Source organism: Lepidochelys kempii, chromosome 6 (assembly GCF_965140265.1).
Source record: "Lepidochelys kempii isolate rLepKem1 chromosome 6, rLepKem1.hap2, whole genome shotgun sequence".
Taxonomy (NCBI): Eukaryota; Metazoa; Chordata; order Testudines; family Cheloniidae; genus Lepidochelys; species Lepidochelys kempii.
In genome coordinates, this window is record NC_133261.1 from 29,401,052 (window position 1) to 29,428,758 (window position 27,707).

Here is a 27,707-nt window from a genome sequence, read left to right on the forward strand (position 1 = left end):
CACCTCAAACAAGGAAGGGGGGAAACTTCCCTTTAGCGGGTGCTCTGCCTAGCTAACCCCCAGGGCCCCTGGCTGGGCTGCCTTTGCCTTTCACAGGGGAAGGCAGCTCTGCAGCATGCAGGGTGGGTTGGGGAGCTTTGCACGGTGTGCTGGGGGCTCTGCAGGCTGTGGAGGGGCTTGGGGCGCACTGGGTAGTAGGGTGGAGCGCTGCAGAGTCAGGAGGGTTGAGGTTGCAGTGTGTAGGGAGGCTTCCCAAGGTGTAATAGCGTTGAAGGGGCTTTGGATTGTGTAGGGGGATGGGGGTTCTTTGCAGCCTGCAGTGGGGTTATGGAGCCCTTGTCCTGTGGCGGGGGTGGTGGTGGTTGTGATGCTTTGTACTATGTAGTGGGGTGGGGCTTTAAAATGTGGAGGGGGTGGGTGGGTGCCCTGAAGCGCCTAAGGGGTTAGGCAAGTTTTGCATTGTGGGGATGGGTGTTTGGGGTTTTTTTTTGCAGTTTCCAGAGGGGTGGGGACGAGTCAGCGTTTGGGGGCTGTGCAGGCTCGGGGGCTGCAATGGGGGGTGGAGCTCCGCCGTGCTAGGGGGACTGGCCGCGCGCGGCAGGGTGGGGGGCTTCGCCGCCTGCATGGAGCCGGGGCGGACGCGAGGAGGGGGCTGTGCGGTGTGCAGGACACACACGCATGCCCTCGCGTCGCCTTCCTCGCCCGGCTGGGCTGCGCTCTCCTGCCGCGTGAGTGAGGCGGGGGCTCTTTCTTTGTGCGCCCTCCGTACCTGAGCGGGGCGGGAGGGACGGAGCCAGGCTGGGGGGCGGCGGCGGCGCGGCGGGGGGGGGGGGGGGCAGCGTGCATAGCAGCGGCAGCGCTGCGGGGAGCCCTGGAGAAAGGCTGGGGGAAGGAGGCGGGCGGGGTGGGGGGGGGGGAGGCTGGTTGTGCAGCGCGGCGGTGGCGGCTCCCAGGAGCGACGGGACCAGCTTGCGCTCGATGGTGAGAGGCGAGCGAGGGGCAGGATCGGGCCGCACGGGTTGGTTCAGTTCGTGCGCGTTCGTCCGGGGTGTGTGTGTGTCTGAGTGTGTCTGAGTGTGTGTGTGTGTGCGCGCGCGTGGGCAGCCGCTCAGCTCCCCTGCCTGCCTTTCCCCCCGCCGCGTCCCAGCTCGCCCTGCTGGCTGCCCCCCGCTGCTCCACCGGGCGCGATGCACCGGCAGCCCCAGCTCCAGGCAGGGCTAGGGACCTGGGGTGGGGGCTGCGTTTGGTTCATCTTGGAGGGTGAACAGCCGCTAAATAAATGAACCCCGCCGGTGTTGAGTGACGGGGGGAAGAGAGAAAGCCGGAGGTGCGGGGACATTGCTCCGATTTCCACGCATCTGGCTGTAAATCTGCAAGCAGCATTGAAGGCGGCCGTATAGATTCCGAGTGATCGATAAGACCCATTTTCTCCATCTCTGTTTACATCCCCTAGGCAAGAATACTTAGGGGACTCCGGTCTCCCCCCCCCGGTCTTTTCCAGCTGCGAGCAGGAGCTGGGCTGTTGTTGCGATGTGCAGAGGGGGTGTGTGTGTGGGGGGAGGGAGTGTTTTCAATAGAAAAATCAGAAGTAATGCGTTAAAAATACAAAACAAACCCAGGCTAATCTAGTTGTTTAACGGATCTTTCTGGATGAACATAATGCAGCTGGCAGGACCCAGGGTTTGGGGGAAATTGGTTTCGAATCACGTACTGGGTTGTTAACCTGATAACTACTCACTGCAGTAAAATATTAACAATAGCAACAGCTTTGCGATGCTCTCCTGGAATAATGCTGCCTTTCGAGCGGATGTGACAGCCAACGCCATGGTAGACTATTACTTTCTACTAGATGGCAGTGCTGAGACCTGTATAGTTAATGTAGGTAATGAAGTCCTGGGAAGCTGGGGACTTTTGTGCAACTGCAGGTCTGTGAGGTGGTTTGTTTGGAAGGGGTTTTGGTGGCACAAAGCAGAGAATGGAACAAAACAGTGACTGTGTGTAGCCAGTTTGTTGGCTTGTTTACAGTTAAACAGTTATTAAAACTTTCTGATTTTTCATATGGTTATCTTAGCATATATATGTCTCTTTCTGTGAAGGGTAATTCTTACATCGTATTTGGGAAAGAAGAACAATTCAATATTTTAGATCTCTTGCATTACACGATTATTACTACATTACATTCCTTACATTGATTTCATCAGAGGGATTCTGCTTGATAGCAGCTGAGGATCTAGGCCCTTTCCATGTGTTAGATTAATAAATGATAGATTTCAAAGAAATGTGTGAGCAATACCCTCTCTTTGTTTCTTGATAGCCATGTGTAGTGGGACAGCATTTGTTGGTGTGAGCTGTGTATTCAGATCAAACAGTTTGAGAAAATATTTCTTGCATGAATCATGCATTCACGGTCACATTCAGATCTCTAATACTCACAGAGGTCTCATAGACTAAAGCAGGAATTGTTCATACATCACTTAAGGCAAAATTTTGTCCTTCATTATAATATTTGAATAAAAAAATAAACTTTTCCTACACTTGTTTTTTGATATCCCATTATGAACGCAGAGACAAGCACAGAGTGCAGCACTTTAAAAGATATTTGTATCAGAGCACTGGGATTAAAAGGTTTATAGTTAGAGTCACTTCCATTTATGCCTCAGAGGTCTGATTGTGCTCCAGTTGCAATCAGTGGGCACTTTGCCATTGACTTACTTGGCCAAATTGGAACCCACAACCCTGATGCTACAAACACATATGCACCTGATGAGTCCCACTCATTTCAATAAGTGTAAATACACGAGCAAAGTCAAGCATTAGGACTCCAAGTGTGTAACTTTGTTTTGCTGAAATGAAATAGGAGTAACCTTTTGCAGTAGTGATCTTTTGTTGATAGCCACTGTCCAGGCTGAATATAGCATTACTGCCAGTAATTTAGGGTCTGAACTTTTAAAGAGTGTTCATTCCTTTCTTACAATGCGATCTGCAAGCTAGATGTCATACGGGTGAAGCAAGAAAGTTTATTAGCCTTTAAACAGCAGCCACACACATTCATGGATACACTGTTAGACTAAAATGAGATATATATATTCTCCAACTAATTAAAATAAAGCCATATCTTTTACTAAAATGTCACTGGTGTACTTTATTCTACTTTATTTGAGCCCAATCCCTTATATTTCCGTAAGAGAAGGACTACTTTGTTGGATAGAGTTTAAAAAAAATACAAAGAAATAAAAGCAAGCCAGTCTTCATGTTTCTTAACTTTGCAGAGTGCCAGAGCTCAGTTGATTGCTTGACAGGAGGAGGGCTAAGGGCTAGCCATGGAAGACGCCTGCGGAGGGTTTGTACCACCCCTGCATGCTATCCTCCATTTATCATCTACTCCTGCAGGAGTGTTGCTGTGACTATTTACATGTGTTTTAAGTAGCATCTATAGGCCCTTAGAGAGAGCTGTATCCCATTGTGCAAGGCACTGTACGGGCACATGTTAAGAAAGAGGCTGGCCCTAAAGAATTTACAACGTATACAGACAGGACAGACACAGGAAGTATGTTTATCCCTATTTTTACAGATGAGGTCTGAGGTGAAGAGAGGGGTGATTTGCGTGAGGTCACATAAAAAAGTCTGGGTGGAGTCAGGAATTCTACTCCTGAATCAGAGTCCAGTGCCTCAGCCACAAGAGCAACCTTCCTCCCTGTTGACTTCTTGTCACGCCCATTCTAGCATGAGCAGGAAGGGGCAGTGCAGATGATATTTTGAAGTTCAATACACAGATCCAAGTAGCTGCACCTTGCACACCAGGTAGAAATTGCCTACAGACAATGTGCACTTTGGCAAAGCACCATTACAGCCACTGATACAAGTAAATACAACTGGTGGCCTCAATAGATCTATTAGAAATACCTTAGTTAGGTACATTCTCCGATGTTACAATTGGCAGAAAATACACTGGCTCATTGATTACATGCAGCTGTCCAACAGTCCGTAAGCTCCTCTCTCATATCCACTTCAGCAGCAATGCGCTGCTTTTACACCCAAGTCCTAGAGCTATGCATGACAAGAAAGATGAGAATGGTGGTTATGTGTATGTGCCACTTGACTGTATGCCTCCAAATTCCTGTGCCATAGCTTTGTAGTGCATAGGAGCTGTTTTTCCAGCCTGGGAGCTGCAGTATGTTGTCAGGATAATTTGTGCTGCAGTGCAGCTGTTTGGCCAGTAGGGCATAGGGAGTAGTTGCTCTGGGGTCCTTTCCCAGGTCCTTTCAACACCTGATATGGTAACTCTTTGTTCTCCATGGTGTGGAGCAGTTTGAGGATGTGTAAATGACAATGAATTGCAGTATACCATGTGCATGTTAGTCGTCCCATCCCTAGGGATCTGCAGCATATTCCTCTGCAAAACCAAGAGGGATCCTTAATAATTAACTTGTATTAATCTCTTGAACTCATTTAAGTCATTCAGTTTTATTTGAAAATGCTTGTTTACTGCATATGCCTTATCTCAGTTGGAAATCTTTTAAAATATCTTAGTCTTGAAATGTAAGAGACATTTATTTTTAATTTGATGTTTCTCTCCCCCAAACTGTTATTTGTGAAATCAGTTGCTCCTGAACTAAAGTTAATTAAAAATCTTATCAATCGAGAATAGAATTCCATATCATAATAGAGTGCACTTTCCAGACAGATCTTGCACTGTGAAGAGCTACACATACTGGAGGCTTACAATCATGCGTAAGAAACCTCCTACTCGTGATTTTGATTTATAACATCTCAAGGGATCAAAATAAATGTATTCCCTTCAGTCTTTGTTTATTAAATAGCATGTACAATGAGCAAAATCTGCTCTGAAATTCAGGCCCTTATCCTCCACTACTCCCTTCTGCATTGCTGGGGAGGTGCAAAGCAGCCATAAAGCTGAGTTAAACTACTCACGGAGGCTTCTCTTTGAGTAAGAGGATTCTCAGGATGCTGGAGAGGTGTCAGTGACTCCAAGACACACTCAAAGGCTGGGGCAACTTGAAACGGAGATAAGTGGCACAGGTTCAGAGTATCTGCACAGGGGCTGGGTGGCATCACAGGGTTGTAGCTACAACCGTTCAAAAATTTCTACTATAAGCAGACTAAAGGGCAACACACCTTACGGGATTTGCAAGCCTTCATATTTTGGGTTTTTTGTCTGTTTATCTCTGGCAAAGTTACTGAAATACCCACTGTGTAGATTGCTAGTTGGTGCAGTCTTTCCTTACAATGTTAGTTCTTCAACTGTTTAAGAATTCTGCTATAGATTTAGTTTTGTTTTACTCAGTAGAATTAAGAAAACAACTCAGTAAGTCTAAGATCGTATTGAATGGAATAGTAGACTCAAAAAGTAGCAACACAGGGCCATTTGAATGCAGAGTTACTTGCTACTTTCAGAGCCTGATCCAAAGCCTGTAGAAGTCACTGGAAAAAAAAATCCTCTCCTTGGCTAAGATAGAAACTTCTGTTCCAAAGTAAGGTTTGAGAGTAGCAGCCGTATTAGTCTGTATTCGCAAAAAGAAAAGGAGGACTTGTGGCACCTTAGAGACTAACAAATTTATTTGAGCATAAGCTTTTGTGAGCTACAGCTCACTTCATCGGATGCATAAGTGTCCACAAACAGACTTGCACCAGACTAACTACATTGGTTTTGGAAAGTCAGTTTAGTTTAGTTAAATCATTGCAAGATTTGCGTTACACTAGTTCATAAAATTCAAGAATTGGTCTAACTGGCCTAAAGGGCAGATTCTCATTTACACTAAGGCCCCTTTCAGACCAAAGGGGGCTTAATGTATATGAGAATAAAACTGCATCCAATGAAGTGAGCTGTAGCTCACGAAAGCTCATGCTCAAATAAATTGGTTAGTCTCTAAGGTGCCACAAGTACTCCTTTTCTTTTTGCAAATACAGACTAACACGGCTGTTACACTGAAACCTGAGAATAAAACTGATATGGATGTGGGGCTTTAGCTGTGCAACTTCTTTTAGGATTAAGATGAGCAGTATTCCTCTTACTGTAGACAATAAAAGGTCCAGTGCTCCCAACTAACATGTGACAAGCATTTTAAGCAATAAGACACAACAGGCACTGCATTTTTGGATGATTACAGCATACCTCCATTGGTATTTGTAAGACACAAGGCTGAAGGCCAAGGAGCTTTAATCACCTGGGAAGTGCTATACTTGCCTTGAAATGCAGTGCCTGGAATGGCTTGCTTCCATTACGAAATGGAATTTAGACATTTATGCAAAAATGGGTATGGAAAAGAGAAAGGCGAATTTACTGTGTATTCTAGACCTGGAGGTGAATCACACTGACAAACTGTCCGAAATTTCATTGTGTGTCAAGACTTAGAGAGAGCTTTCCTAATCATTCAATCATGGAGAAAGTCAAGCCTTGTCTGTACTAGGGACATGTGATAAGTTATACTAGTTAGAAACTTAAAGAAAAGGGAGAAAAATCAGTTTGTCTTCATTATAACAAATGCTTATTCCTGCCCATTACTCCCCCCATTTGTACTGTCTTTTACAGGGAGAAACCACTACTTTAAAGTTTTCACAGATGGCATAAAATCTTCAGGTTGGAGGAGGAAAGTTAGTGTTGCTTTTGGCTGGTAGCTTATCTCCTTTTAGTCTGAATCTCTATCTTCTTAAGACAAATGCACACGGAGAAGAGAGAAAAGGATAGCAAGAGACAGGAAGATACAACTTCTGTCTGAGGCTTTAGTTGAGTTATTGGAAGACCACAGGCACAGCACGTGATCCAGTTAGCCACCCCTAGACTTTGGCTTTATTCCCCTGGCTGTGGAAAGTGTTTGGCTAAGTTGGTCTGAGATTCCTCTAGCCAGTCTGTTAGAGGCAAGTATTGAGGCCAAGTTGCTCAGCATTGCTTTTGACTTGCCAAACTGGTCACAGCAAGCTGTTACAAGGCTATATTTGTCCTGGTTTGCCACACTGGACTTTTATTACATAGATGATAAAGAAAGGTAAGGGTGGAAATTGACACATTAGGATTGGATAATGGCTTTAGGTGCACATCTTAGGGGTTGTTTAAGACAAACCAGGAATTGGTGATGTCACTTAGTTCCCTCTCTTTAGCTGCTCTGCTCAGAAGCTTTTCAGGATCAGGAAGAAGATTACTGGCATGATTGTAAATCCAGAGGTCCCAGCATCTGATTGTGTTAAGGCCCATGGAGATAGTGATGCTGGTTGAAGTGCTAAGCATGACGCTACCCATAATGGCCCTGCCACCCTGAGTCCATTGCCAAATTATCTCAGTGAAAGCAGTGTCATTAATGGGCAGCCTTGTCCCATCAGGATTACTCAGTAAAATATTTCTAGTGATCTGTGCATGGACACTTCCCACCGTGAAAATTCTGGTCTGTTGCTGTATCAATTTTATATCTTCAGTATAAGTCTGAAAGATGTCCATTCTTTGATTCCTTTAGTCCAAACAAACTGCAGCTCACCCCATTCTTTTCACCCCACTCTTTCAACAACACATTTGAGGTAAGATTGTATATAGTTTAAAATGACCTTCCTTTCACCTACTTTGGACAATTTGAAATGTTAACCAATAGTAGGCTTTAGAAAAACAATACAATAAAACCAAACAAACAACAAAAGCTAATCAAAATCCTCAGTGCAACTCTTAATGTCAGCAGGCTAAATTTTACCCTGGTTTATACTCCTGTGCAGCCACTTGGCTTAATGGATCCAGGTGTGTGCATCTGAGGGCAGTGTTTGGAGAAACTGGTTCACTGGAGATAATCGAGGCTTGGATTAAGGGGGTACAGTTGAAATGAATTAGTTAGATTAATGTAGTATATAGAAGAGGGTGCAAGAACTCCTCTTGCCAGGCCTGACCTTGCATTCCTCACAGCATAACTCCCACTTAAAGTCAGTGTAGTGGTTTCCTGTTTTATTTAGCCTCTCATCCTATGTAGGCTCTTTACATCTTCTTCTTATTCTGCTTAGCTTCGCTCACACTCTGCCACTGCTTTTTGTTTGTGGCTGTGATGTAGGAGTCAAATTTGTCCCTTACTTAACTTGTGGTACACTCAGTATAAGTCATTTCATTGCCACAATTTGGTTTTAGGTTTGAAGTATTTCCATTTTACAAGATATTTGAAATCTGTTACAGCAAGGTACATGCAGGTGGAAGCATAGGTGCTGGGGGTGCTGCTGCATTCCCTGGCTTGTTTCCATCATATACAGGATTTACAGTTTATTTCAATGGCTCTCAGCACCCCCACTATACAAATTGTTCCAGCATCCCCAAGTGGAAGTCAAACAAACTGGTAATTGACTCTTCCTCTAGGCCTATTTCAGTGGAACAGTACATGAGGAAAGTACCAGACTAGTTGCCCTCTTCAAGCCCCAATTTGCATTAAGCAACAGTTTTGTTTGTTTTAAATGTGTTGATTCAAAATCAAATAAGGATATCAAAGCGAAAAAGCGTCAGTTTTCCTCGACAATTTGTGCATGTGTAATCTGCTGTCTTTTAGAAGGTTGGTAATCTGTTCTTTGCCATGCGAACTGCAGGGTCTTTGGGGCAGAGACTGTCTTTATTGTATGTATGTAAAAGGCTTGCCACATTGGGGCCCAGATCCTGAGCTGAGGCCTATAGGGTGCCACTGCATTACAAATAAATAATAATGTCCAGAAAAGGCAACAGTATTGTAAGTCACTGAGAAAGTACCATACAGTCTCGCCCACTGCAGAGTACTCATTGGGTTAGAATAGTACAGTACTTGTTTTTTGCAGGACATTTGTCCCAGTTCAGACTCATGTTCCCATAGTGATATGCAGGATGCAGCCAAATCCTGTCCCTGTGATTCTGAGTAACTCTTATAAGACCTGATTTAGAAATAATTTGCACATTACGGTTAATATTCTAAATGGAGTGAATTCTGGCATTAACACATTTGTTTTTGTATTCATCTTAGGTTAATTTACTTCTGATAGAATGATCATTGCTAGCCTGATCTCAGGCATTTCTACTGTATCCATCACTACAGCATTTAGATAGTATGGGTATACCCTTATTTATCCCCATCAAAAAGTTTTCACAGACACAGATATATACATTACCAGGAACTCCTGGTTCTGAAACAGGCTTACCCTAAGGGCATAAGCAACACTCTTGCAATATGGATTGATTCTGATCTGTTGCACAGCAGAAGACAACCAGCACTTTCAGAATAGCCAAGTTAGTCATTGCATTGTAACAAAACCCTGAAGGCACTTTTCCAAAGGCAAGTGAGAATGTGCCATGGGGCTGGCACAGCACATGGGGCTGGCACCCATAAAAAATTGTGGAAGGGCACATCCTTTTTATGGTCTAATACTCTTGCAAATGCTGTACTCTGATGTGCCACAGGATCTGTGATTTATTTTGAAAGCTACAATTAAAGCTACTAGTGGGTGATGTGAAGTGCAGATAATGCATCTTCAAAACACATTACCATTTACAGACAACCTCTTTAGGTCTAACTGCTGCACATGGCCTTGCACTGGAATTTTGCTGGTATCACTGGTATATACAGCCGGTATGCTATTTAAACAAGATGAAGCAAACTGTAGTCCCTGTTCATACTCTGGAACATGACACTGGTACAGACCAGTCTGAATCCCATTGCCTAATTCTACCGCTCAAGTGTGTCATTTATATGTCATTAGATTTACACTAGCACTCTCGGTTTGGCTCATAGACTTCGAATAGATCAACTTTCACTGAAAGCACTAAATAGCATTCACAACTCGGATTACAACAAGTCAGCAGTTTGGTGCAAGGTAAGACTATTCCTTTTAAGGAATGGATAGAAGATAGTTTCCCTGAAGTCCCAGAGCCTGGTGCTGCAAGCATAGGATGCTACTGTAGATTGTCTGAAATAGTAAGTCTCAGAATAACAAGATGTCCTCAAATTTCCACAAGTAAAGTTATTAGATTTGAGAAAAAAATTGATATTGGGCCAGATGCAGCGCTTCTCACCTGTGCAATGCCATTGGGCTAAATTCCAGTCAGTTACACTAGTGTTAATACAGAGTAACTAAGTCAACTTTGCTGGCCCAGATTCTGATCTTATTTATACTGATGCAGTTAGACTGACTGCCTTAAAAACTGTTCTTGCCTAAGATCAGAATCCGGACCACTATTTTAAACATGTATTACATCTTAGGAAAAATAGTAAAAGAGCAAGCTAAGATACATGAATTTTTAAGGTTAACAATATAACAGGGGTTTGTTTCATCGGGGCAAAGAAATCCCCCTCTAATAAAAGTGAAGCTTCAGGTGCAACAGATGTGTGTTGGGGAGCGGGGGTGGAATTGCAATTTCCCATAGTTACTAAACTGCCCACATCATGAAGAAACTGTGTCAGCTGTCACCCTGATCCTGCAGGCTGCTCCATGTGGGTGATCTCTGCACGGTCAGATGTTAACATCAGTGGGGCTCTTTGCAAGCACAAAGGCCGGCCACTGGGGAGCAGTTTGCAAGATTGGGGGCCTATGACAAATGAAAAGGAAAACAGCATACTGCCGGTTGTAGCTCATGTTAAATATAGAGTACAAAAATAACACCACACATGGCAGATTGTTAAGTGTTAGAGGAAAAAAATCAAAGTTAATATTTTCCACTGAACATTCAACGTAGTTAGTGGGTTTAGATTCAGCCATTTTTAAAAGTGCAAGAAATACATCTCGAGCTTCCATTTCCTTTCACCTTCATCTTAGGGTTTATACACTAGCATCAACCATGAGGCGTGAATGCAGAAAACAACTTTACAAAGCATGTTTCTATTTGTAAGTCGGCAAAGACCAAATCCTCCCATTCTAGTCATACATGCCTATTACCCCAAGAGAGGCAGGAAGACAGGTATATTTGGCGGGGAAACTTAGGGCTTGTCTACACAGGAATATTTACCAGAAAAACTATACCAGCATAATTATAACAGTACAACTCCCTGTGGTGACACTGAGTTACTGTCGTATATATTGTTATAGCAGTAAATTTCCTTGTTTAGACAAGTCCATAAATAGAATCTCCTCCTCAGATGGGGAAGTCATGTCTAAATCCAGAGAAGAACTGCAGCAGAGTCCAGTAGTAATACCAAATACTAGTATGAGAACAAGGACCACCAAGACACGAATATCTTGTAAGAGGCATTTACATTGTACTTTGTTAAACAAAATACAAGAAATTCGGGGACCAAATCTCCACTGCTTTGTATGATGTATATTTATTTAACCATTTTGCACAACTGTAAAATACTCTCCAGTCAGAAGGGTTGCCGTTTGCACAGATATGAATACACAGTGTGTTGTCAGTGCAGTGGAGAATCAGGCCCATAACATTTGCACGTCCCCAGTGTGTAAAGCTGAAATACAGCAGACTTAGCGCAAGGTAACAGATCAGAATCTGGCTTGATATTTTGCATTTCCTTTGTCTGGGATGCCAACTCTCTATTCAACTTCAAGGGATCAAAATCAGAGGTGATGTGAATGGTAGTGTAAGTTACATGTCACTAAGGATTAGATCCATCCTGCAAATGGATGTCTGAGCCGTGAGATGTTCTGCAGGGTGCATGAAAGTAAATTTGTTTTTAAATAAATGTTGAATGATTAGAAGTGAGGGGCATGCGAGGGATGTTGCAGGAGAAGCTACCATGGGAGGCTGAAAGGAGATGTGGAATAATAGAAAAGGAATACTTGTGGCACCTTAGAGACGAACAAATTTGTTTGAGCATAAGCTTTCGTGAGCTACAGCTCACTTCATTGGATGCATGCAGTGGAAAATACAGTGGGGAGATTTTATATACACAGAGAACATGAAATAATGGGTGTTACCATACACACTGTAACGAGAGTGATCAGGTAAGATGAGCTATTACCAGCAGGAGAGCGCGGTGAGGGGGGGGGGACCTTTTGTAGTGATAATCAAGGTGGGCCATTTCCAGCAGTTGACAAGAACGTGTGAGGAACAGTGCGGGGTGGGGGGGAATAAACATGGGGAAGTAGTTTTACTTTGTGCAATGACACATCCACTCCCAGTCTTTATTCAATCCTAATTGTGTCCAGTTTGCAAATTAATTCCAATTCAGCAGTCTCTCGTTGGAGTTTGTTTTTGAAGTTTTTTTGTTGAAGAATTGCCACTTTTAGGTCTGTAATCGAGTGACCAAAGAGATTGAACTGTTCTCCGACTGGTTTTTGAATGTTATAATTCTTGACATCTGATTTGCGTCCATTTATTCTTTTACATAGAGTCTGTCCAGTTTGGCCAATGTACATGGCAGAGGGGCATTGCTGGCACATGATGGCATATATCACATTGGTAGGTGTGCAGGTGAAGGAGCCTCTGATAGTGTGGCTGATGTGATTAGGCCCTATGATGGTGTCCCCTGAATAGATATGTGGACACAGTTGGCAACAGGCTTTGTTGCAAGAATAGGTTCCTGGGTTAGTGTTTTTGTTGTGTGGTGTGTGGTTGCGAGTGAGTATTTGCTTCAGGTTGGGGGGCTGTCTGTAAGCAAGGACTGGCCTGTCTCCCAAGATCTGTGAGAGTGATGGGTCGTCCTTCAGGATAGGTTGTAGATCCTTGATGATGCGCTGGAGAGGTTTTAGTTGGGGGCTGAAGGTGATGGCTAGTGGCGTTCTGTTTTTTTCTTTGTAGGGCCTGTCCTGTAGTAGGTAACTTCTGGGTACTCTTCTGGCTCTGTCAGTCTGTTTCTTCACTTCAGCAGGTGGGTATTATAGTTGTAAGAACGCTTGATAGAGATCTTGTAGGTGTTTGTCTCTGTCTGAGGGGTTGGAGCAAATGCGGTTGTATTGTAGAGCTTGGCTGTAGACAATGGATCGTGTGGTGTGTTCTGGATAAAAGCTGGAGGCATGTAGGTAAGCATAGCGGTCAGTAGGTTTCCGGTATAGGGTGGTGTTTATTATTTCATGTTCTCTGTGTATATAAAATCTCCCCACTGTATTTTCCACTGCATGCATCCGATGAAGAGAGCTGTAGCTCACGAAAGCTTATGCTCAAATAAATTTGTCAGTCTCTAAGGTGCCACAAGTACTCCTTTTCTTTTTGCGGATACAGACTAACACGGCTGCTACTCTGAAACCTGGAATAATAGGGAATTTTTAAATAGAGCTGTTTAAAGATTAGAAAGTGATTTGCAGCTCTTTTGGCAAAGGCAAAAAGCATTTTTGTTCTGTTCTTTAATAGCTGTCCAATATTTCTATTTGCTGCAGAATTCTTTTCAACAGTTTTTTTTTAAAAAAAAGAAAGAAATATTTGACTCCCCTTTAAATATCATAAATAAGAGTCCTAAAGATTTATTTATTTATTTATTTATTTATTTTTGAAAAATCTCACTATGTGACGATGCTGACCCATCAAAACTCTGGCAGGTGGGGGGCACAACCACCCAGAAAAACAGACGAAACCCTACACATTTAGCAGGACAACCAACTGATTTTTTTTGGTTACAAAAATCATGTTTTTTAAAGTTTGACAACTTTTAAAGACGTTTCAAGGTTTAATTTAAAAAAAAATCTGTTTTAAAAAGACCTAATTTTGATTGACATTTTTCATTTGAAGTATTTGATCAACTCCAGTTGTATACCTTCTTGCACCTTCTTTCTGGGAGTTTCTGTGGCTACAATCCCTCTTTTGCCTCTAAGCATGTTCCAGACACTAACTTAGAGCCCATCCTGAAAAGACTTATGCACGTGCTTAACTATAAGCAAACAAAATAGTCCCATTCAAGTCAATGTGCCATTCACATTGCTAGAATTAAGCAGATTTGTGTAGGATCAGGGCTGTAGTTGCTTATTGTACAATTGCTTACATCAATCTATTTACCTCTGAACTGGGCCCAAGCATATGGAAATCCTTCTGTTATGAGTTATAGGTATTTGTCTTACCTCTATGGCTTTAAGTGAGCTTATGCCTCAGCTTCTGCTCACCAATCTCCGATCACCCTCTGCTGGTAGAGAGTTTGTGCCTCACTCTCTAGGAATGGCAGGCCCATTCTTGGTGGTTGGGAGTGTGGCCTTTCAGCCCAGCATTAGAGTCCACCCTGTCTGGGATAGCAAAAGGTCAAAGTAAGCAGAAAAACACAGTCATTTGCTCAGCGTTCACCTTGGTCTTGCTCCTTGATGCAGGGAGCCTTCCTTCCACCCTCTCTAGAAGCCCTGCAGGTGCAAGCACCAGGCGTCAAACCCACGGTGCTGCTTTCATAGCAAACTTCTTCCTTTTGGTTTTTCTCCAGGTCGCAATCTTTACCGCTTCAATGAAGTGTTTTATTCCACTGAATCTCTTACCCCTCCCCACAGTTCTTTTCCCTCTTGCATCTTCAGGCCTTGAACAACCTGCACCTCTCCAGGGTTTCTGCCTATTCAGGCCTCCTTTTTCCTCGCCCCCCCGCCCTTTTTACTAGAACACCCCACTCCTTGCCTCATCCCTGGACTCTTCAGGACAGGGGCAGATGTAGCCTCTTGATTCGATGGGGGCACTATGCTAAGATAATGGGGGTTGAGGGGGGGCGGTAAGGGAATGGGGAGTCCGAAAGGGCCCAGGACTGTGGGGTCTCTACTCTCCCCATGGGAATGGGGGCTCTGCCTTGCATGTGGTCAAGGGCTACTCCCAGTCCCACTTCTCTCTGAGCTCTGGCCCCGCTGTTGGTGAGAGCAGTATCCCCAACCCGGCTCCTACCGCTGCACTCTTGGCCTGGCAGGTCGCCTTGGGCCTGGCGCATTGATGCCAGCAGCAGCAATAATAGGATCTGAGCCCAGCTAGAGTGGGCAAGTCACTCCCTGCACTATCATAGATTCTTAGATATTTAGGTCAGAAGGGACCATTATGATCATCTAGTCTGACCTGCACAACGCAGGCCACAGAATTTCACCCACCACTCCTGCGAAATACCTCTCACCTATGTCTGAGCTATTGAAGTCCTCAAATCGTGGTTTAAAGACTTCAAGGAGCAGAGAATCCTCCAGCAAGTGACCCATGCCCCATGCTACAGAGGAAGGCGAAAAACCTCCAGGGCCTCTTCCAATCTGCCCTGGAGGAAAATTCCTTCCCAACCCCAAATATGGCAGTCAGCTAAACCCTGAGCATATGGGCAAGATTCACCAGCCAGATACTACAGAAAATTCTTTCCTGGGTAACTCAGATCCCACCCCATCTAAGATCCCATCACAGGCCATTGGGCCTATTTACCATGAATATTTAACTACCAAAACCATGTTATCCCATCATACCATCTCCTCCATAAACTTATCGAGTTTAATCTTAAAGCCAAATAGATCTTTTGCCCCCACTGCTTCCCTTGGAAGGCTATTCCAAAACTTCACTCCTCTGATGGTTAGAAACCTTTGTCTAATTTCAAGTCTAAACTTCCGGGTGGCCAGTTTATATCCATTCGTTCTTGTGTCCACATTGGTACTGAGCTTAAATAATTCCTCTCCCTCTCTGGTATTTATCCCTCTGATATATTTATAGAGAGTAATCATCTCCCCTCAACCTTCTTTTAGTTAGGCTAAACAAGCCAAGCTCCTCGAGTCTCCTTTCATAAGACAAGTTTTCCATTCCTCGGATCATCCTAATAGCCTTCTCTGTACCTGTTCCAGTTTGAATTCATCCTTCTTAAACATGGGAGACCAGAACTGCACACAGTATTCCAGGTGAGGTCTCACCAGTGCCTTGTATAACGGTACTAAAACCTCCTTATCCCTACTGGAAATACCTCTCCTGATGCATCCTAAGACCGCATTAGCTTTTTTCACGGCCACATCACATTGGCGGCTCATAGTCATCCTATGATCAACCAATACTCCAAGGTCCTTCTCCTCCTCCGTTACTTCTAATTGATGCGTCCCCAGCTTATAACTAAAATTCTTGTTATTAATCCCTAAATGCATGACCTTACACTTCTCACTATTAAATTTCATACTATTGCTATTACTCCAGTTTACAAGGTCATCCAGATCCTCCTGCAGGATATCCCTGTCCTTCTCTAAATTAGCAATACCTCCCAGCTTTGTATCATCCGCACACTTTATTAGCACACTCCCACTTTTTGTGTCGAGGTCAGTAATAAAAAGATTAAATAAGATTGGTCCCAAAACCGATCCTTGAGGAACTCCACTGGTAACCTCCCGCCAGCTTGACAGTTCACTGATGGTGGGCGCCAAACAGAAGTGGCAATGTGACCCCGTGTGCTGGCCAAATTTGAGTGAGGGGGTTTGCAACCTGGTGCCTGGGTTGCAGCGCACCATTAGAGTGGCAGGACAGAGTATCTCTGCAGATTCCTGGAAGGCAGTTTCCTGTGCCTTCTCTGTCTGCGAATGCCGAACAGAGCCAGGGGGTGCCAAAATCAATCCATCTCACAGTATTCCTGACACCAGCTAGAGTTGTTCGTAAATTTTCATAAGCATTTCAGTTCTTTCCCACCACCAATCATGACACCAATGCCTTGTTTAAATATTTTAAACCAATGGGGCAGGAGCAAGACTGAGGCATGATCTACACAACAAAGTCAGGTCAACGTAAATTGCCTTGTGTCGACCTAATTGTGCATGTGTCTACACTTAAATTTGTCTCCCACTGATGTAAGTGACACATGACAGCGACGCAGCAACACTACCTCCCCGAGCGGCACTAAGCCATAGTTGGTGTAGTAAGGTTGACGCAGTGCGAGTGTAGACACTGTGTTACATATGTTGAGCGTAACAGGCTTCAAGCAGCTGTCCCACAACGTCCAACACTGGCTGCTGTGGTCACAATTGTGAACTCCACTGCCCAGGGCTCATACTTACCCGAAGCCTCCCCCCACTTTAAATCCCTATAACATTTTAAATGCCTTTTCCTGATTGTCCAGCTTGGCGAGCACATGTGGCAGCTCTCATTTATTGTGTGCCTAACTGACCATGCTGGCTACGCACTCCAGATGCTCTCTGACCTGGAGTACAGAGGAGATATTGGATCTCCTGGGCCTGTGGAGAGACGAGTCTGTGCAAGTACAATACGGAGCAGCTGTAGAAATATGGACATTTACGAGCAGATTGCACGGGGGATGCAGAAGAAGGGTACAACAGGGACCAGCAGCAGGGCTGCTTGAAAGCAAAGGAACTGTGTCTGGCACATCAGAAGGCCAGGCAGCCAGTGCTGAGCCACAGACCTGCTGCTTTTACAAAGAGCGGCAGGCCATACTTGGTGAAGACCCCATTACCACCCTGCATATGGCCGTGGGAACAAGGAGAAGGTGAAGGAGGAAGAGGAGCAGGATGCGGGCCTGCATCTAGTGGGTCCAGCTATGCTGTGAGCCAGGACCTGTTTGAACTCCACCGCAGTCCAGTCAGTCCTGGCAGGCGAGCCCGATGCAGTGGAAGGACTCTTGGGTAAGTGTGTAAATGTATTTCCCATTAGAGTGATGGCACCCCCAACTTAACAGGTCACAGCTTTTGACTTTTCCTTAATTTACTTGTATTAGAGGAGGTGGCGGTACAGCTAAGAGAAGTAGCGTTATCTGCTTTTCATTCCGCTGTAGACTTAGGTAAGGGGGAGCGGGGCGTGCAGAACACTTTGTTTATGTACAATGGAATGTCCCTTGAATCCTCCTGGGAGATCTTAATGGAACTTTCATGGAGGCACTCTGCAATCCTCTCCTGAAGGTTTGTAGGGATGGCTGCCTTATTTCTTCCTCAGTGGTAGGATGCTTTCCCTCTCAAGTCAGTGATAACTTCAGCAGCACCACTGCGGTAAACAGGCTAGCAGCATACAAGCCTGGGCAGCTTTGGGACATCATCAGCAGCTGTGCTCTCTCTGTCTTTATTACCCTGAGGAGTGAGATATCAGCTAAAATCGCCACTGCCTGTGGAAAATGCTGCCGGTATTCAGAACCATTGCACTACATTCATAGTTTCAGGCAACTGAGCAATTCCTTCCTAATTTCCCTCACCCCGGTGGGCCACACTCACCATGGCTGGAGCTGTGAGTGGTGCCATGCACAAGCAGTTTGAAGCAGAAGTGTCAATAAGCATGTCTAGTTTAGAACTTTAGGGGAGCAAGGGAAGGGAGTTCTGAATCTTAACTTTCACTTTCCATTGTGACCATACTGACAATGACACCTGTGTTTATCTGCAGCTTCTGCTGTTGAGGCCTTGAGGGGCTCCCCCTCTACACCTGTGGAATGCCTGAGCCAGATAAGGAGGAGAAAGAAGAGGACTTGGGATGACATGTTCAATGAGATCCTGCACGCCAGCGCTGCATCAGACTGTGAGCAAAGGGCCTGGAGAGTGAACATTGCAGACAGCATGGAAAAGGAAAGAGCAGAGAGGAGAAAGTCCCAGCAGGAAAAGGAGTGGGAGATGCATCAGGACATAATGGGGCTCCTCCAGCAGCAAACACAGATGCTGTAGGCTCTTATGGACCTACAATCATTGGCTTGCCTCCCTTTGCAGTCCATGGAGAACTTCTTTGCAGCACCTCCCTACACCTTCCATAACATTCCACATGACATCAGAGGCTACTGCACTACCCCTACCAGTCCACTCCAGGGGACATTATGGACAATAACAGCTTCTCATACGTTGACCTGTGAAAACCATGGTTGCTGTATGTGTAGGTAAAATGGACATGAATATTTTTTCCCCTTGTTAGGTTATGTTCCATTAATATATTAAGTTTTTAATATATTTGCTTTTAAATAGCACAGATTTTTTTGAACTGGTTTTGTTAGTGAATAAATTCCATTGTTTGGAAAATAATTCATCTTTATTAGTTCACAACATATGCTGCAAAGTGCCTAGCAATTTTGCAAGCACCCACTTACTTGTTACTGTACAGTGTGACACAACTCATAGGATCAGTGACAAACAGCGTAATAATCATAAATGTGCAGAAAGCACCTCAGAATTAATAGGTGCATTGTCAGTGTTATATTCATAGATTTACACCAAGCACCACACAATTCGTGACAGCCCCCAAAACAGCAGGGCCATGTAAAGCACAGTACACCACAACACATTACTGTGATTCACAGTTAAAGTGCTCTTTCAAAGCCTCCCTGAGCTATGTAGCTCTGCAGTGAGCTTTCCTAATAGCCCTTGTGTCTGGCTGTTCAAAGTCAGCAGACAGCTGCTTCACGTCCACCCTGCATCCCGGTAGAAATCTTTCCCCTTTTGCTTCACAGATATTGTGCAGAACACAGCAAACAGATATAATCATTGGGATGTTTTATAATTGAGATCCAAATCTTGTGAGTAAACAACGCCAGCATCCCTTCAGTCTACCAGAAGCTCATTCAACTGTCATTCAGCACTACTTGCTGACCCGGTAGTTGAATCTTTCCTTGATGCTGCTGATGTGACTGGTGTACAGCTTCGTGAGCCCGGGGAACAAAGGCTAGGTTGGGTCCCCCAGGATCACTGTTGGCATTTCAACATTGACAAGGGTAATCTGCTGGTCAGGAAAGAAAGTCCCTGATTGTAGCTTTCTGAACAGTCCTGTGTTCTTAAAGATGTTAACGTCATGCACCTTCCCTGACCAGCCAACCCTGATGTCAGTGAAGTGTCCCTGGTGATCTGCCAATACTTGCATAACCATAGAAAAGCAGCCCTTTCTGTTGATGTACTTTTTGGCAAGGTAGTCAGGTACCAAAATAGGGATATGCGTGCCATCTGTTGCTCCACCACAGTTTGGGAACCCCACTGTTGCAGACCCATCCACTATGTCGTGCATGTTCCTGAGAGTTACAGTCCTGTGTAGCAGGAGATGATTAATAGCCTGCACATTTGCATGACAACAGCCCCCACAGTGGATTTTCCAACTCCAAAATGATTTCCCGCTAACTGGTAGCTATCTGGCATTCCAAGTTTCTACCATGCAATCACCACTTGCTTCTCCAGTATCAGTGCAGCTCTCATTGTGGTGTCCCCTGCACTGGAGGGCTGGCAAGCGTGGCACACAGATCTAGGAATGTGGCCTTGCACATCTGAGGGTTGTGCAGCCACTGCATGTCATCCCAAGCCTGCATTATGATGCGATCCCACCAGTCAGTGCTCATTTCTCAGGCCCTGAAGAGGTGCTCCGCCATCTGCAGCTGTTTTGTGAACACTACCAACAACCTTGAATTGTTTCTCGCTGTGTCCCACAGCAGTCTGTTCTCCATAGAATTGTCATGTTCCCGGTTTATTTGGTTTTTCTTATGACTCTGCAAACACCAGAGGATTGTGTGTCCTGTGCTTGCAGTGCTCATAGCAGAACTGCAGATCCGTGCAGGCTCCATTCTTCTGTCATAGATAGTGGACAGCAAAGAGGGCAGCATGGGTTCGTGGAATTTTTCTAAAAGATGCAAAAATTATGGAATATAGATGACATTCTGGGATGGAGACAGTTGCATGCTAGGAAGTTGAGCCCTTGCTTCCAGTCACTCCTACGTGACTCATTTCTGCTTTATCATGAATTGCCAAAACTTCCCAAAAGACACTGCTATGGATGGTTGCACACTGGGATATGTACCCATGGTGCACTATACTGTACATCGACCCAAGCTCTCCTGGTGAGTATGCCCAACTCCATCACAAGGAGCCAAGTATGCATGCACACAAGCAATATACCAACTGTGGTGGCTTCGTGCTGGCATAACTTGTGTCAGCCAAAGTTTGTAGTGTGGCATGGCCTGAGTATATGTCATCACTGCAGAGCTAACTCAGGTATTGCCCCAATCCCTCTCTTGTCCACACACAAAAACCTCTCACCTGAGTTTGTAGGGAGGATGCAGGCTAAACCACATGGGTGCTGCTAGTCCTCCAGTGCCTTCCCATAGTTCCCCCTGTGTGCTCAGAAAGACATAGAAGTTCTACCACAGGCCACTGGGAAAGAAACATGGAGTGACCCGTCTTACTGCAGCACAAAGAAACATGGGATGTGCCCCCAGAAGTCCTTGCAGCACACATGGGTGAGGACACAGTAATTCAGGCAGGGCTTTGCAGTGTGGCTACTCACCCCTGGGGCGGGCTAACCTGAGTGCTCAGACCCGCTGCCGATCATCTGAGTTAACTCCACAGTGAAGGTTTACCTGACTTGGATTATAGACTAGGATGTTATATGACAAGCACAGGACAGAGGTAAACCTTTTCCTGAGGTTGCCACCGTACTTGAAATTCATAGGAAAGTCCCTACATTTACAGAACTGATTGAGGCCCTTTGTGCTATGAAGCAGATTATTTTAAGTTGTGGGCTGAAATCCTAGCTCCACTGAAGTCCGTGGCAAGATTCCCATCCAGATTCTTGATTTTCTACCAGCCCAGCTCAATAGGGACAAAAATTGTTGTTCCCATCTAATAGATGTTTGGTGGCTTCTCAATGAGATGCAGTTCCCTCCACAAAAGCCCATGACCACGCTTTGCATTAATTGGCAGACTCAGCATAGACGTCCAGAACTCCATGGGTTATAGAGACTGAACTGTCCCTGTTACCACAAGAGGAAGATTCCCCTGCCACCTGATCAGGGTTGTGGTATGGCGGCAGGGTGTGGGGGAAGCTCACCCTGTAGATACAGATAGGACTTCATTACAAGGTTGTCAGGCTGACACCTTTTACTAGCACTAAATCCATGCATGGTTTATTTTTAAAACTGAACTGTATGCTCACGTGAAAAGTACTTACAAATGTGTTCATTAAGGGTATGTCTACACTGAATTAAAAGACCTGTGGCTGGCTCTGGTCCAATGACTCGGGCTCGAAGGTCTCAGGCTGTAGGGCTAAAAATGGCTGTGTAGACATTCAGACTCTGACCAAAATACAGACTCTTTGGCCTGTGTTCCTGCAATGAGATGCATGCAGGCACACCCCTACACCTGTGCAGAACCCCATTAATGACAATGAGGCTGCGTGGGCATCAGGTTATGCTTGCCTGCTTCTATTGCAGGATCAGGGTAATTGGACAAGCCAAGATGCTTATAGCACCCCAAGTATCTTGGTTCCATCAGCTCCAGCAGGAGAGAAGATGTTTTGCCAGAAATGTTGGTTACCGCTGTACCTTAGCTCCTGAATACATAATGCTGCGTTTGAATGTACTGCAGCCTCACAAAATTCTGCTCACTCGATTTTTTTTATGGGTAAGTAAAATATAATTAATATTTCCTCCAGCATCGTCTGTCATTCTGCTGAAAGGGAGTCGTTTGGTGCCTGGGCTAGTAAATTTTGCTGATGGTTTTGCAAAGCTGATTTACTATTAAAACAAGAAGGATTTGCTCCCTCTCTCGTAAATCTTTACTTGCCTTGACTTGTTGAATATTGTTTTCTTTAGCATAGCATCTCCCATTCAGACCTGCAATAACATCTGTTCTATAATTTTTTGTTTCTGTAACAATGCACTCTGCTAGCCTGGGGCCAGGGATTCGCCATCTCATCGAGAAGCTGAGCCTTACTACTGTCAGTACGAATCACTGCCACCATTCTGTTACACTCACTGACCATTGTGTCTTGTTCTTTAAGTTTGAGAATGGCAAGCAAGGGAGGTGGAATGGTTTCAGCTAATTGGCTTGTTTAGGTCCCTCTTAAATATGGAAATCAGAGAACATGAATGTTTACAAGATGAAACTCTGGGAGAGCCATGAATTTCTGAAACTGTGGATGTGATTTTACCTTGTTGTGAAGCTGTGGGAGCTCCGTTAATAGCTGTGACAAATCCTGTGACTAAAAAGCATATAACTACTTTAGCTTTAGTTTATTCTGCTGCAGCCATCCACTTGTGCCTTTGAAAATCTTCCCCCCCTATTCTATTAAGCTCAGATCTGCAAATGTGCCCAAGCACCTAACCCCGGGGCTGGTCTACTTACTAGCTGTATGTAAACCAAAGTTACACTACTTCAGTTACGCGGTGTCTACGGGAGATGCTCTCCTGACGACTTACCTAACTCTTCTTGGGGAGCTGGAGTACCTGAGTCGATGGGAGAGCGCTCTGCAATCAACCTAGCGGGTCTTCATCAGACAGACCCGCTAAATCGACACCACTGCATCGATTGCAGCAGTGCCGATCGAGCTGTGAGTACAGACATGCCCCCAGACTTAGGCACCTAAGTCCCAGTTTTAGGCTCCACTGTGATCCACAGAACTCCTCTTCAGCTGCTGCCAAACCCTATCGGTGCCTAAACTCACTCGGCGCCTAAAAGTTTTTGCAGTAAATGTTCCGTGGGCTCCTAAGTTTCAGTTTCCTGGCATGCACACCGCTGCCTGATGGTATGTGTTGGGGCCTCTCTCTCCCAACTAAGCCCCAGAGCAGTCTATGAACCAGGGGAAGACAGGTGTTTGCCTGATCCAGCGGGGCCTGATCCAGTGGGCATGCTCATATGTATTGGGTCCCATTTGAAAGTGGGCTGCTGGAGAAAGAGGAGGTGGAAGTAGTGGTCTTATCACTTTTAGCCCTGTGCTTGGAGCACTCATGTGGAATTTGATACACCCAGGTTCAATTCCCCACTCAGGCAGCAGGCGAGAAAGGATCTGAACAGGAGTGCTCTAACCCTGTGGTTCTCAAGCAAGGATACATGTACCCCTGGGGGTATGCAGAGGCCTTTCAGGGCGTACATCAACTCATCTAGATATTTGCCTCGTTTTACAACAGGCTACATAAAAAGCACTAGCGAAGTCAGTACAAACTAGAATTTCATACAGACAATGACTCGTTTATACTGCTCTATTTACCATACACTGATATGTAAGTACAGTATTTATATTCCAATTGATTGATTTATTATTATGTGGTAGAAATTATGTGGTAGAAATGACAAAGTAAGCAGTTTTTCAGTCACAGTGTGCTGTGTGTGACACTTTTGTATTTTTATGTCTGATTTTGTAAGCAAGTAGTTTTTAAATGAGGTGAAACTTGGGGGTAACACAAGACAAATCAGACTCCTGAAAGGGGTACAGTAGTCAGAAAAGGTTGAGAGCCACTGGTCTAACCACTGAGCTATGGCATATTCTGGTAATCTTGCCTGTTGAAGATTAAAGAAAGCGTGAGAATGACTTTGTAGCCTGGTGGTTTGGGCACTTAGGTTGGAGACCCTGGGTCTAGTCCCCCGGCTCCAATTGCTTTTTCATTATCTGTCCTCAGTGGAACAACTTCAACAGGAAAGACTGAGGGAGCCCCCCCCCCGCCAATTAAAATGTCCCACAGCTCAGTGGTTAGCACACTCTCCTGAGAGGTAGGTGACTCCTATTCATATAATTTTTCTCCCTCAGGCAGAGGGGAAGCTTGAACTGGAGTCTCTCTCATCCCAGGTGAATGCTCTAGCCACTTGGCTAAAAGTTATAAGGTGGGTGACATCCCTAGAACTACCTTCTCCTCTTCTGGCCACTTTGGGGAGGGGGGCGTGCCACGGGCGGTGTGAGGCAGGAGCTTCACTCATTCTCACAAGTAAGGACTGAAGTGCCAAAGCCATCTGACTCCAGCAGAGCGTTTCTGGTTTCACAAGCAGAGATAGGCACCTCCCTGCAGCCCAGACTTAGGCTCCTATCTCCAGTGAGAGGAGTGGGGCTTAAAATGTACTCCTCTCCTGGGCTTTTCCTATTAGTTAGCTTAGGCAGCGGGGCCACTGACAGCGCATGGTTATGGGGGCCACTGACACATGATCCCTGCAGGCACAAGGTGCTGGAGGGGTCTTGGGGGAGGCTGCTGTCCTGGTGGGGCAGAACAGAGACCCCTGGCTAGGGCTGCAAGAGGAGGAGGAACACAGCCCCCAGCAGGAGCCATTCAGCAGAGGAGTGACCTCCCCCAATAGTAATGGGCTTGTCCAGGTCATTTGACACCCTACAGAAACTTAAATTAAAATAAAATAGATACAAATCCAGAAAAAAAGGTAAAATATAAAAATAAAATTTTCCATCAACATTAAAAAACTAAAAATTGAATTCTGACATGCCTGCCTATAACATATTTTGTTCATCTTTAGTATTCTGGCCCTCTCAATCACATGCACTGTAATGTAGTCTCGTCCTTTATCTCTTTCCAGCCCTAAACGTGCTGTACAATTGTGTAGTATGGTTGGTTAACAAGGGAGTAGTAATGAGTTACAGTGTGTTTCGCCTCCAGATTGCTGGTGTATATCCAGCTCAGATTGTCAATGGCCAAAGTTTGTTACCATCTGATGGATTCTGAGTAGTCTCTCAGTCCACTTCTTCAGTGGAGACATCACAAAACATCCTGATTACAATTGGTACCGATTGCCTCCCTATTGGCTGTCTCAGCAGAGAAGGCTAAGGACTGGATAAGCTTGGAGACAAAACTAACCCCTCATCTCTGGAAGTGGTCCCTTTGGGTCAGGGTCGAGGCATGTTCATGGAGGTAATATGAAAGAGCTTTCATGCTGTCTGCCTGTTCTGTGGGCAAGGCCTTGACAGCCCAAGTGAGTAAGGAATGAGTATCACAGTCACTGACTGAAGCCAGAGCCAGGATCTGGTCCCTCTCCAAAACTACTACATGGACCATACAGTAGGACATATAGACGGTTCACTTTTGCCTGCAAATACAGTTTTTTAAAAAATTGGATTTTCCCACCTAAATATCTAAAAATCTCCTGACTCTGTCTCCTGGCCTTTCTGGCTACAACTCTCATGTCTTTATTTTTCAGCTGCCACAGTTATATCTCTCCACTCATCTGACCATGTCTCTCATCCCTTCCATCTGCTTCTCTTATCCCCCTCTAGCCCCAGTTGTCCTCTCCACTCTCCACTGTGTATCTCTTTCACTCTCACAAAGTGCAAAGATCCTGATAACAATACTTTGGAGTAAGGAAAATAGAGGCTCTAAGAATTCCCCCCCCCCAAACATAGAATTACAAACTGCAGACTTTTTGTCCCTCAAATCGTTTCAAATTAGCAACATGAGCAGCAGTAGCTAGTGGAGATGGTTTCAGTAAAGATGGATGTTCCCATCAAGTAAGAGGCAGTGTGAACCTAGATGCTTTAAAAGTGCCTATATTTATGGCTTCTGGAGACTCAGACACAGCAGATTGTCCATAACCACAGTAATCAGCTCAGCTGTGAAAAGTCTCTTGTTATGCAGAGCATAGAATTAGTGGCAGCTGATGGTAGCAACAGATGCAAGTAGGTAGGCAAAGTCAAGAAGAAGAGTGGATATTCGGAATGCAGTTCAGAACCTCAGAAAAGATTACAATTATAGTGGTAAATCAGAGGTGTGGCAAGATGCAACATGAACACACAACCAAATAATGCAGGGCACTGTACAACCTACCATAAGTCCAGCCACCAGTGTGATATCATCTGCTCATGGATAAACTTTCATACACATAGAGTAGAACTGTTGCTATTTAGCAGACTGATGCTTACACTTTTCGGCTATCTGCCTGGTTTTTGGGGAGGTAGGTGGGTATATAGTTAACTACAGTTATTTCATAGAAAGAGAGTGAGCTATGTCCATGCCCTCTGACACTAATTATTAAACTGAACTGTCTTCCTGGTTTCTGAACTGGTGAGTAGAAAATTTGGGCTAGAAATTGGCTGTACAAGTGCTGCAGTGTGCGGTTTCTTTAGTGCTTAATCGAATTATGACATCTGTTGGTCTTTGTCCTTCAAAAGTTCATTCAGTGGGCTAGAAGTAGCAGGAAGGGACAGGTGCTGCTGGTGGGCTTTAGTAGTTATGATAATTTTTCTCAGGTTGGTAACCAACAGCAGCTCATGTCAGCACGAGTAGAAGTAGTGATAGCTTGCCACTCCTACTCAGACTTGGCTGATAAATGCTGAGCGTATGAGAGTGGGTGCTGTAGCACTGTTTGTGGCCAATTTCCCTCTTGTGAGTGCCTCTTCGTTATGTTTGACATTTTTGAGACTGAGCTTTGTTACAGACTACGACAGTGAATTGGGGAGCTGAGACTTCATTGAGATTTGGAAAACACCAACCAGTGGGAAAAAGTGGATTTAGTAGCCAGTTCTTTAGGGACTTTGAGATGGGATGAAATGAGATTAAAGGTTATAACAGAATAGTCAAACAACATTTTTCTCTGTGCCTTTCTTTCCTGTTATACCACTTGAGGGTATGAATATGACTTTTTCCCATTCTGATCATGAGATCAAAGCCCGAACCAGTGTTTGGAAAATTTATTGAACCTGAAATTATCAGTAGTGGGCTCTCAAAGTGATTCTAGCCAAGACAATTAATGAAGTATTGACCTTTAAAATGGCATTTTACTGGATATGATTGTCATCTTACTTTCTTTCTCACTTCAGTTACTACATGATTTTAGCAGCTGATATCTCACAAACTGCTGAAGTTACAGATTAATCCTTATACCATTAGAAAGCTAAGATCTAGTGCTGTCATCAGATGATGTAAAAGCATTGCTTGCTAGTCTTGGTGATATGTAAGATATTGGATGTTAAAACTGTCATTGGTCCTTCACTCTAGCAAGGTTTTTTGACACTTGTCCAAGAATAAGTCTCAGCTTCTAAGTAGCTTAACTAAATGTAATAAAAGGTAATTTCAAAAGTGACCCAAAATGAAGCTTGAGCCTGTTCTCATTGAATTTAGTGGCAAAACTCCCATTGATACCAGTGGGAGCAAGATCAGGCCCCAAATGGTAGTTTGCTGATGCTAGGCCTTGCCATGTGTATTAGGTACTTCCCTGTCTGAAAGGATCTTGAAATGTGGCCAACTGGCAAATCCCACTGT

The 27,707-nt window shown here is 44.6% G+C and overlaps 1 protein-coding gene across 6 annotated transcripts in view; it reads left to right on the plus strand.

The window, feature by feature from the left end:
* The first annotated feature begins 651 nt into the window (after positions 1-651).
* Positions 652-27,707, plus strand: part of PTPN5 (protein tyrosine phosphatase non-receptor type 5) — a 141,334-nt gene continuing 114,278 nt past the window's right edge. The window contains exon 1 of one of the 6 annotated variants that reach the window (XM_073350619.1): positions 652-728. Coding sequence is in view for 1 of the 6 variants with exons in the window: in XM_073350618.1 (XP_073206719.1) it covers positions 979-981 (3 nt within the window). In the remaining 5 variants the exon portion in view is untranslated. Of the gene's footprint in view, positions 729-949; positions 982-1,001; positions 1,019-3,294; positions 3,341-24,285; positions 24,337-27,707 lie in introns of those variants that run through there. The other 5 variants (XM_073350621.1, XM_073350618.1, XM_073350623.1 and 2 more) reach the window with 5 other exon arrangements.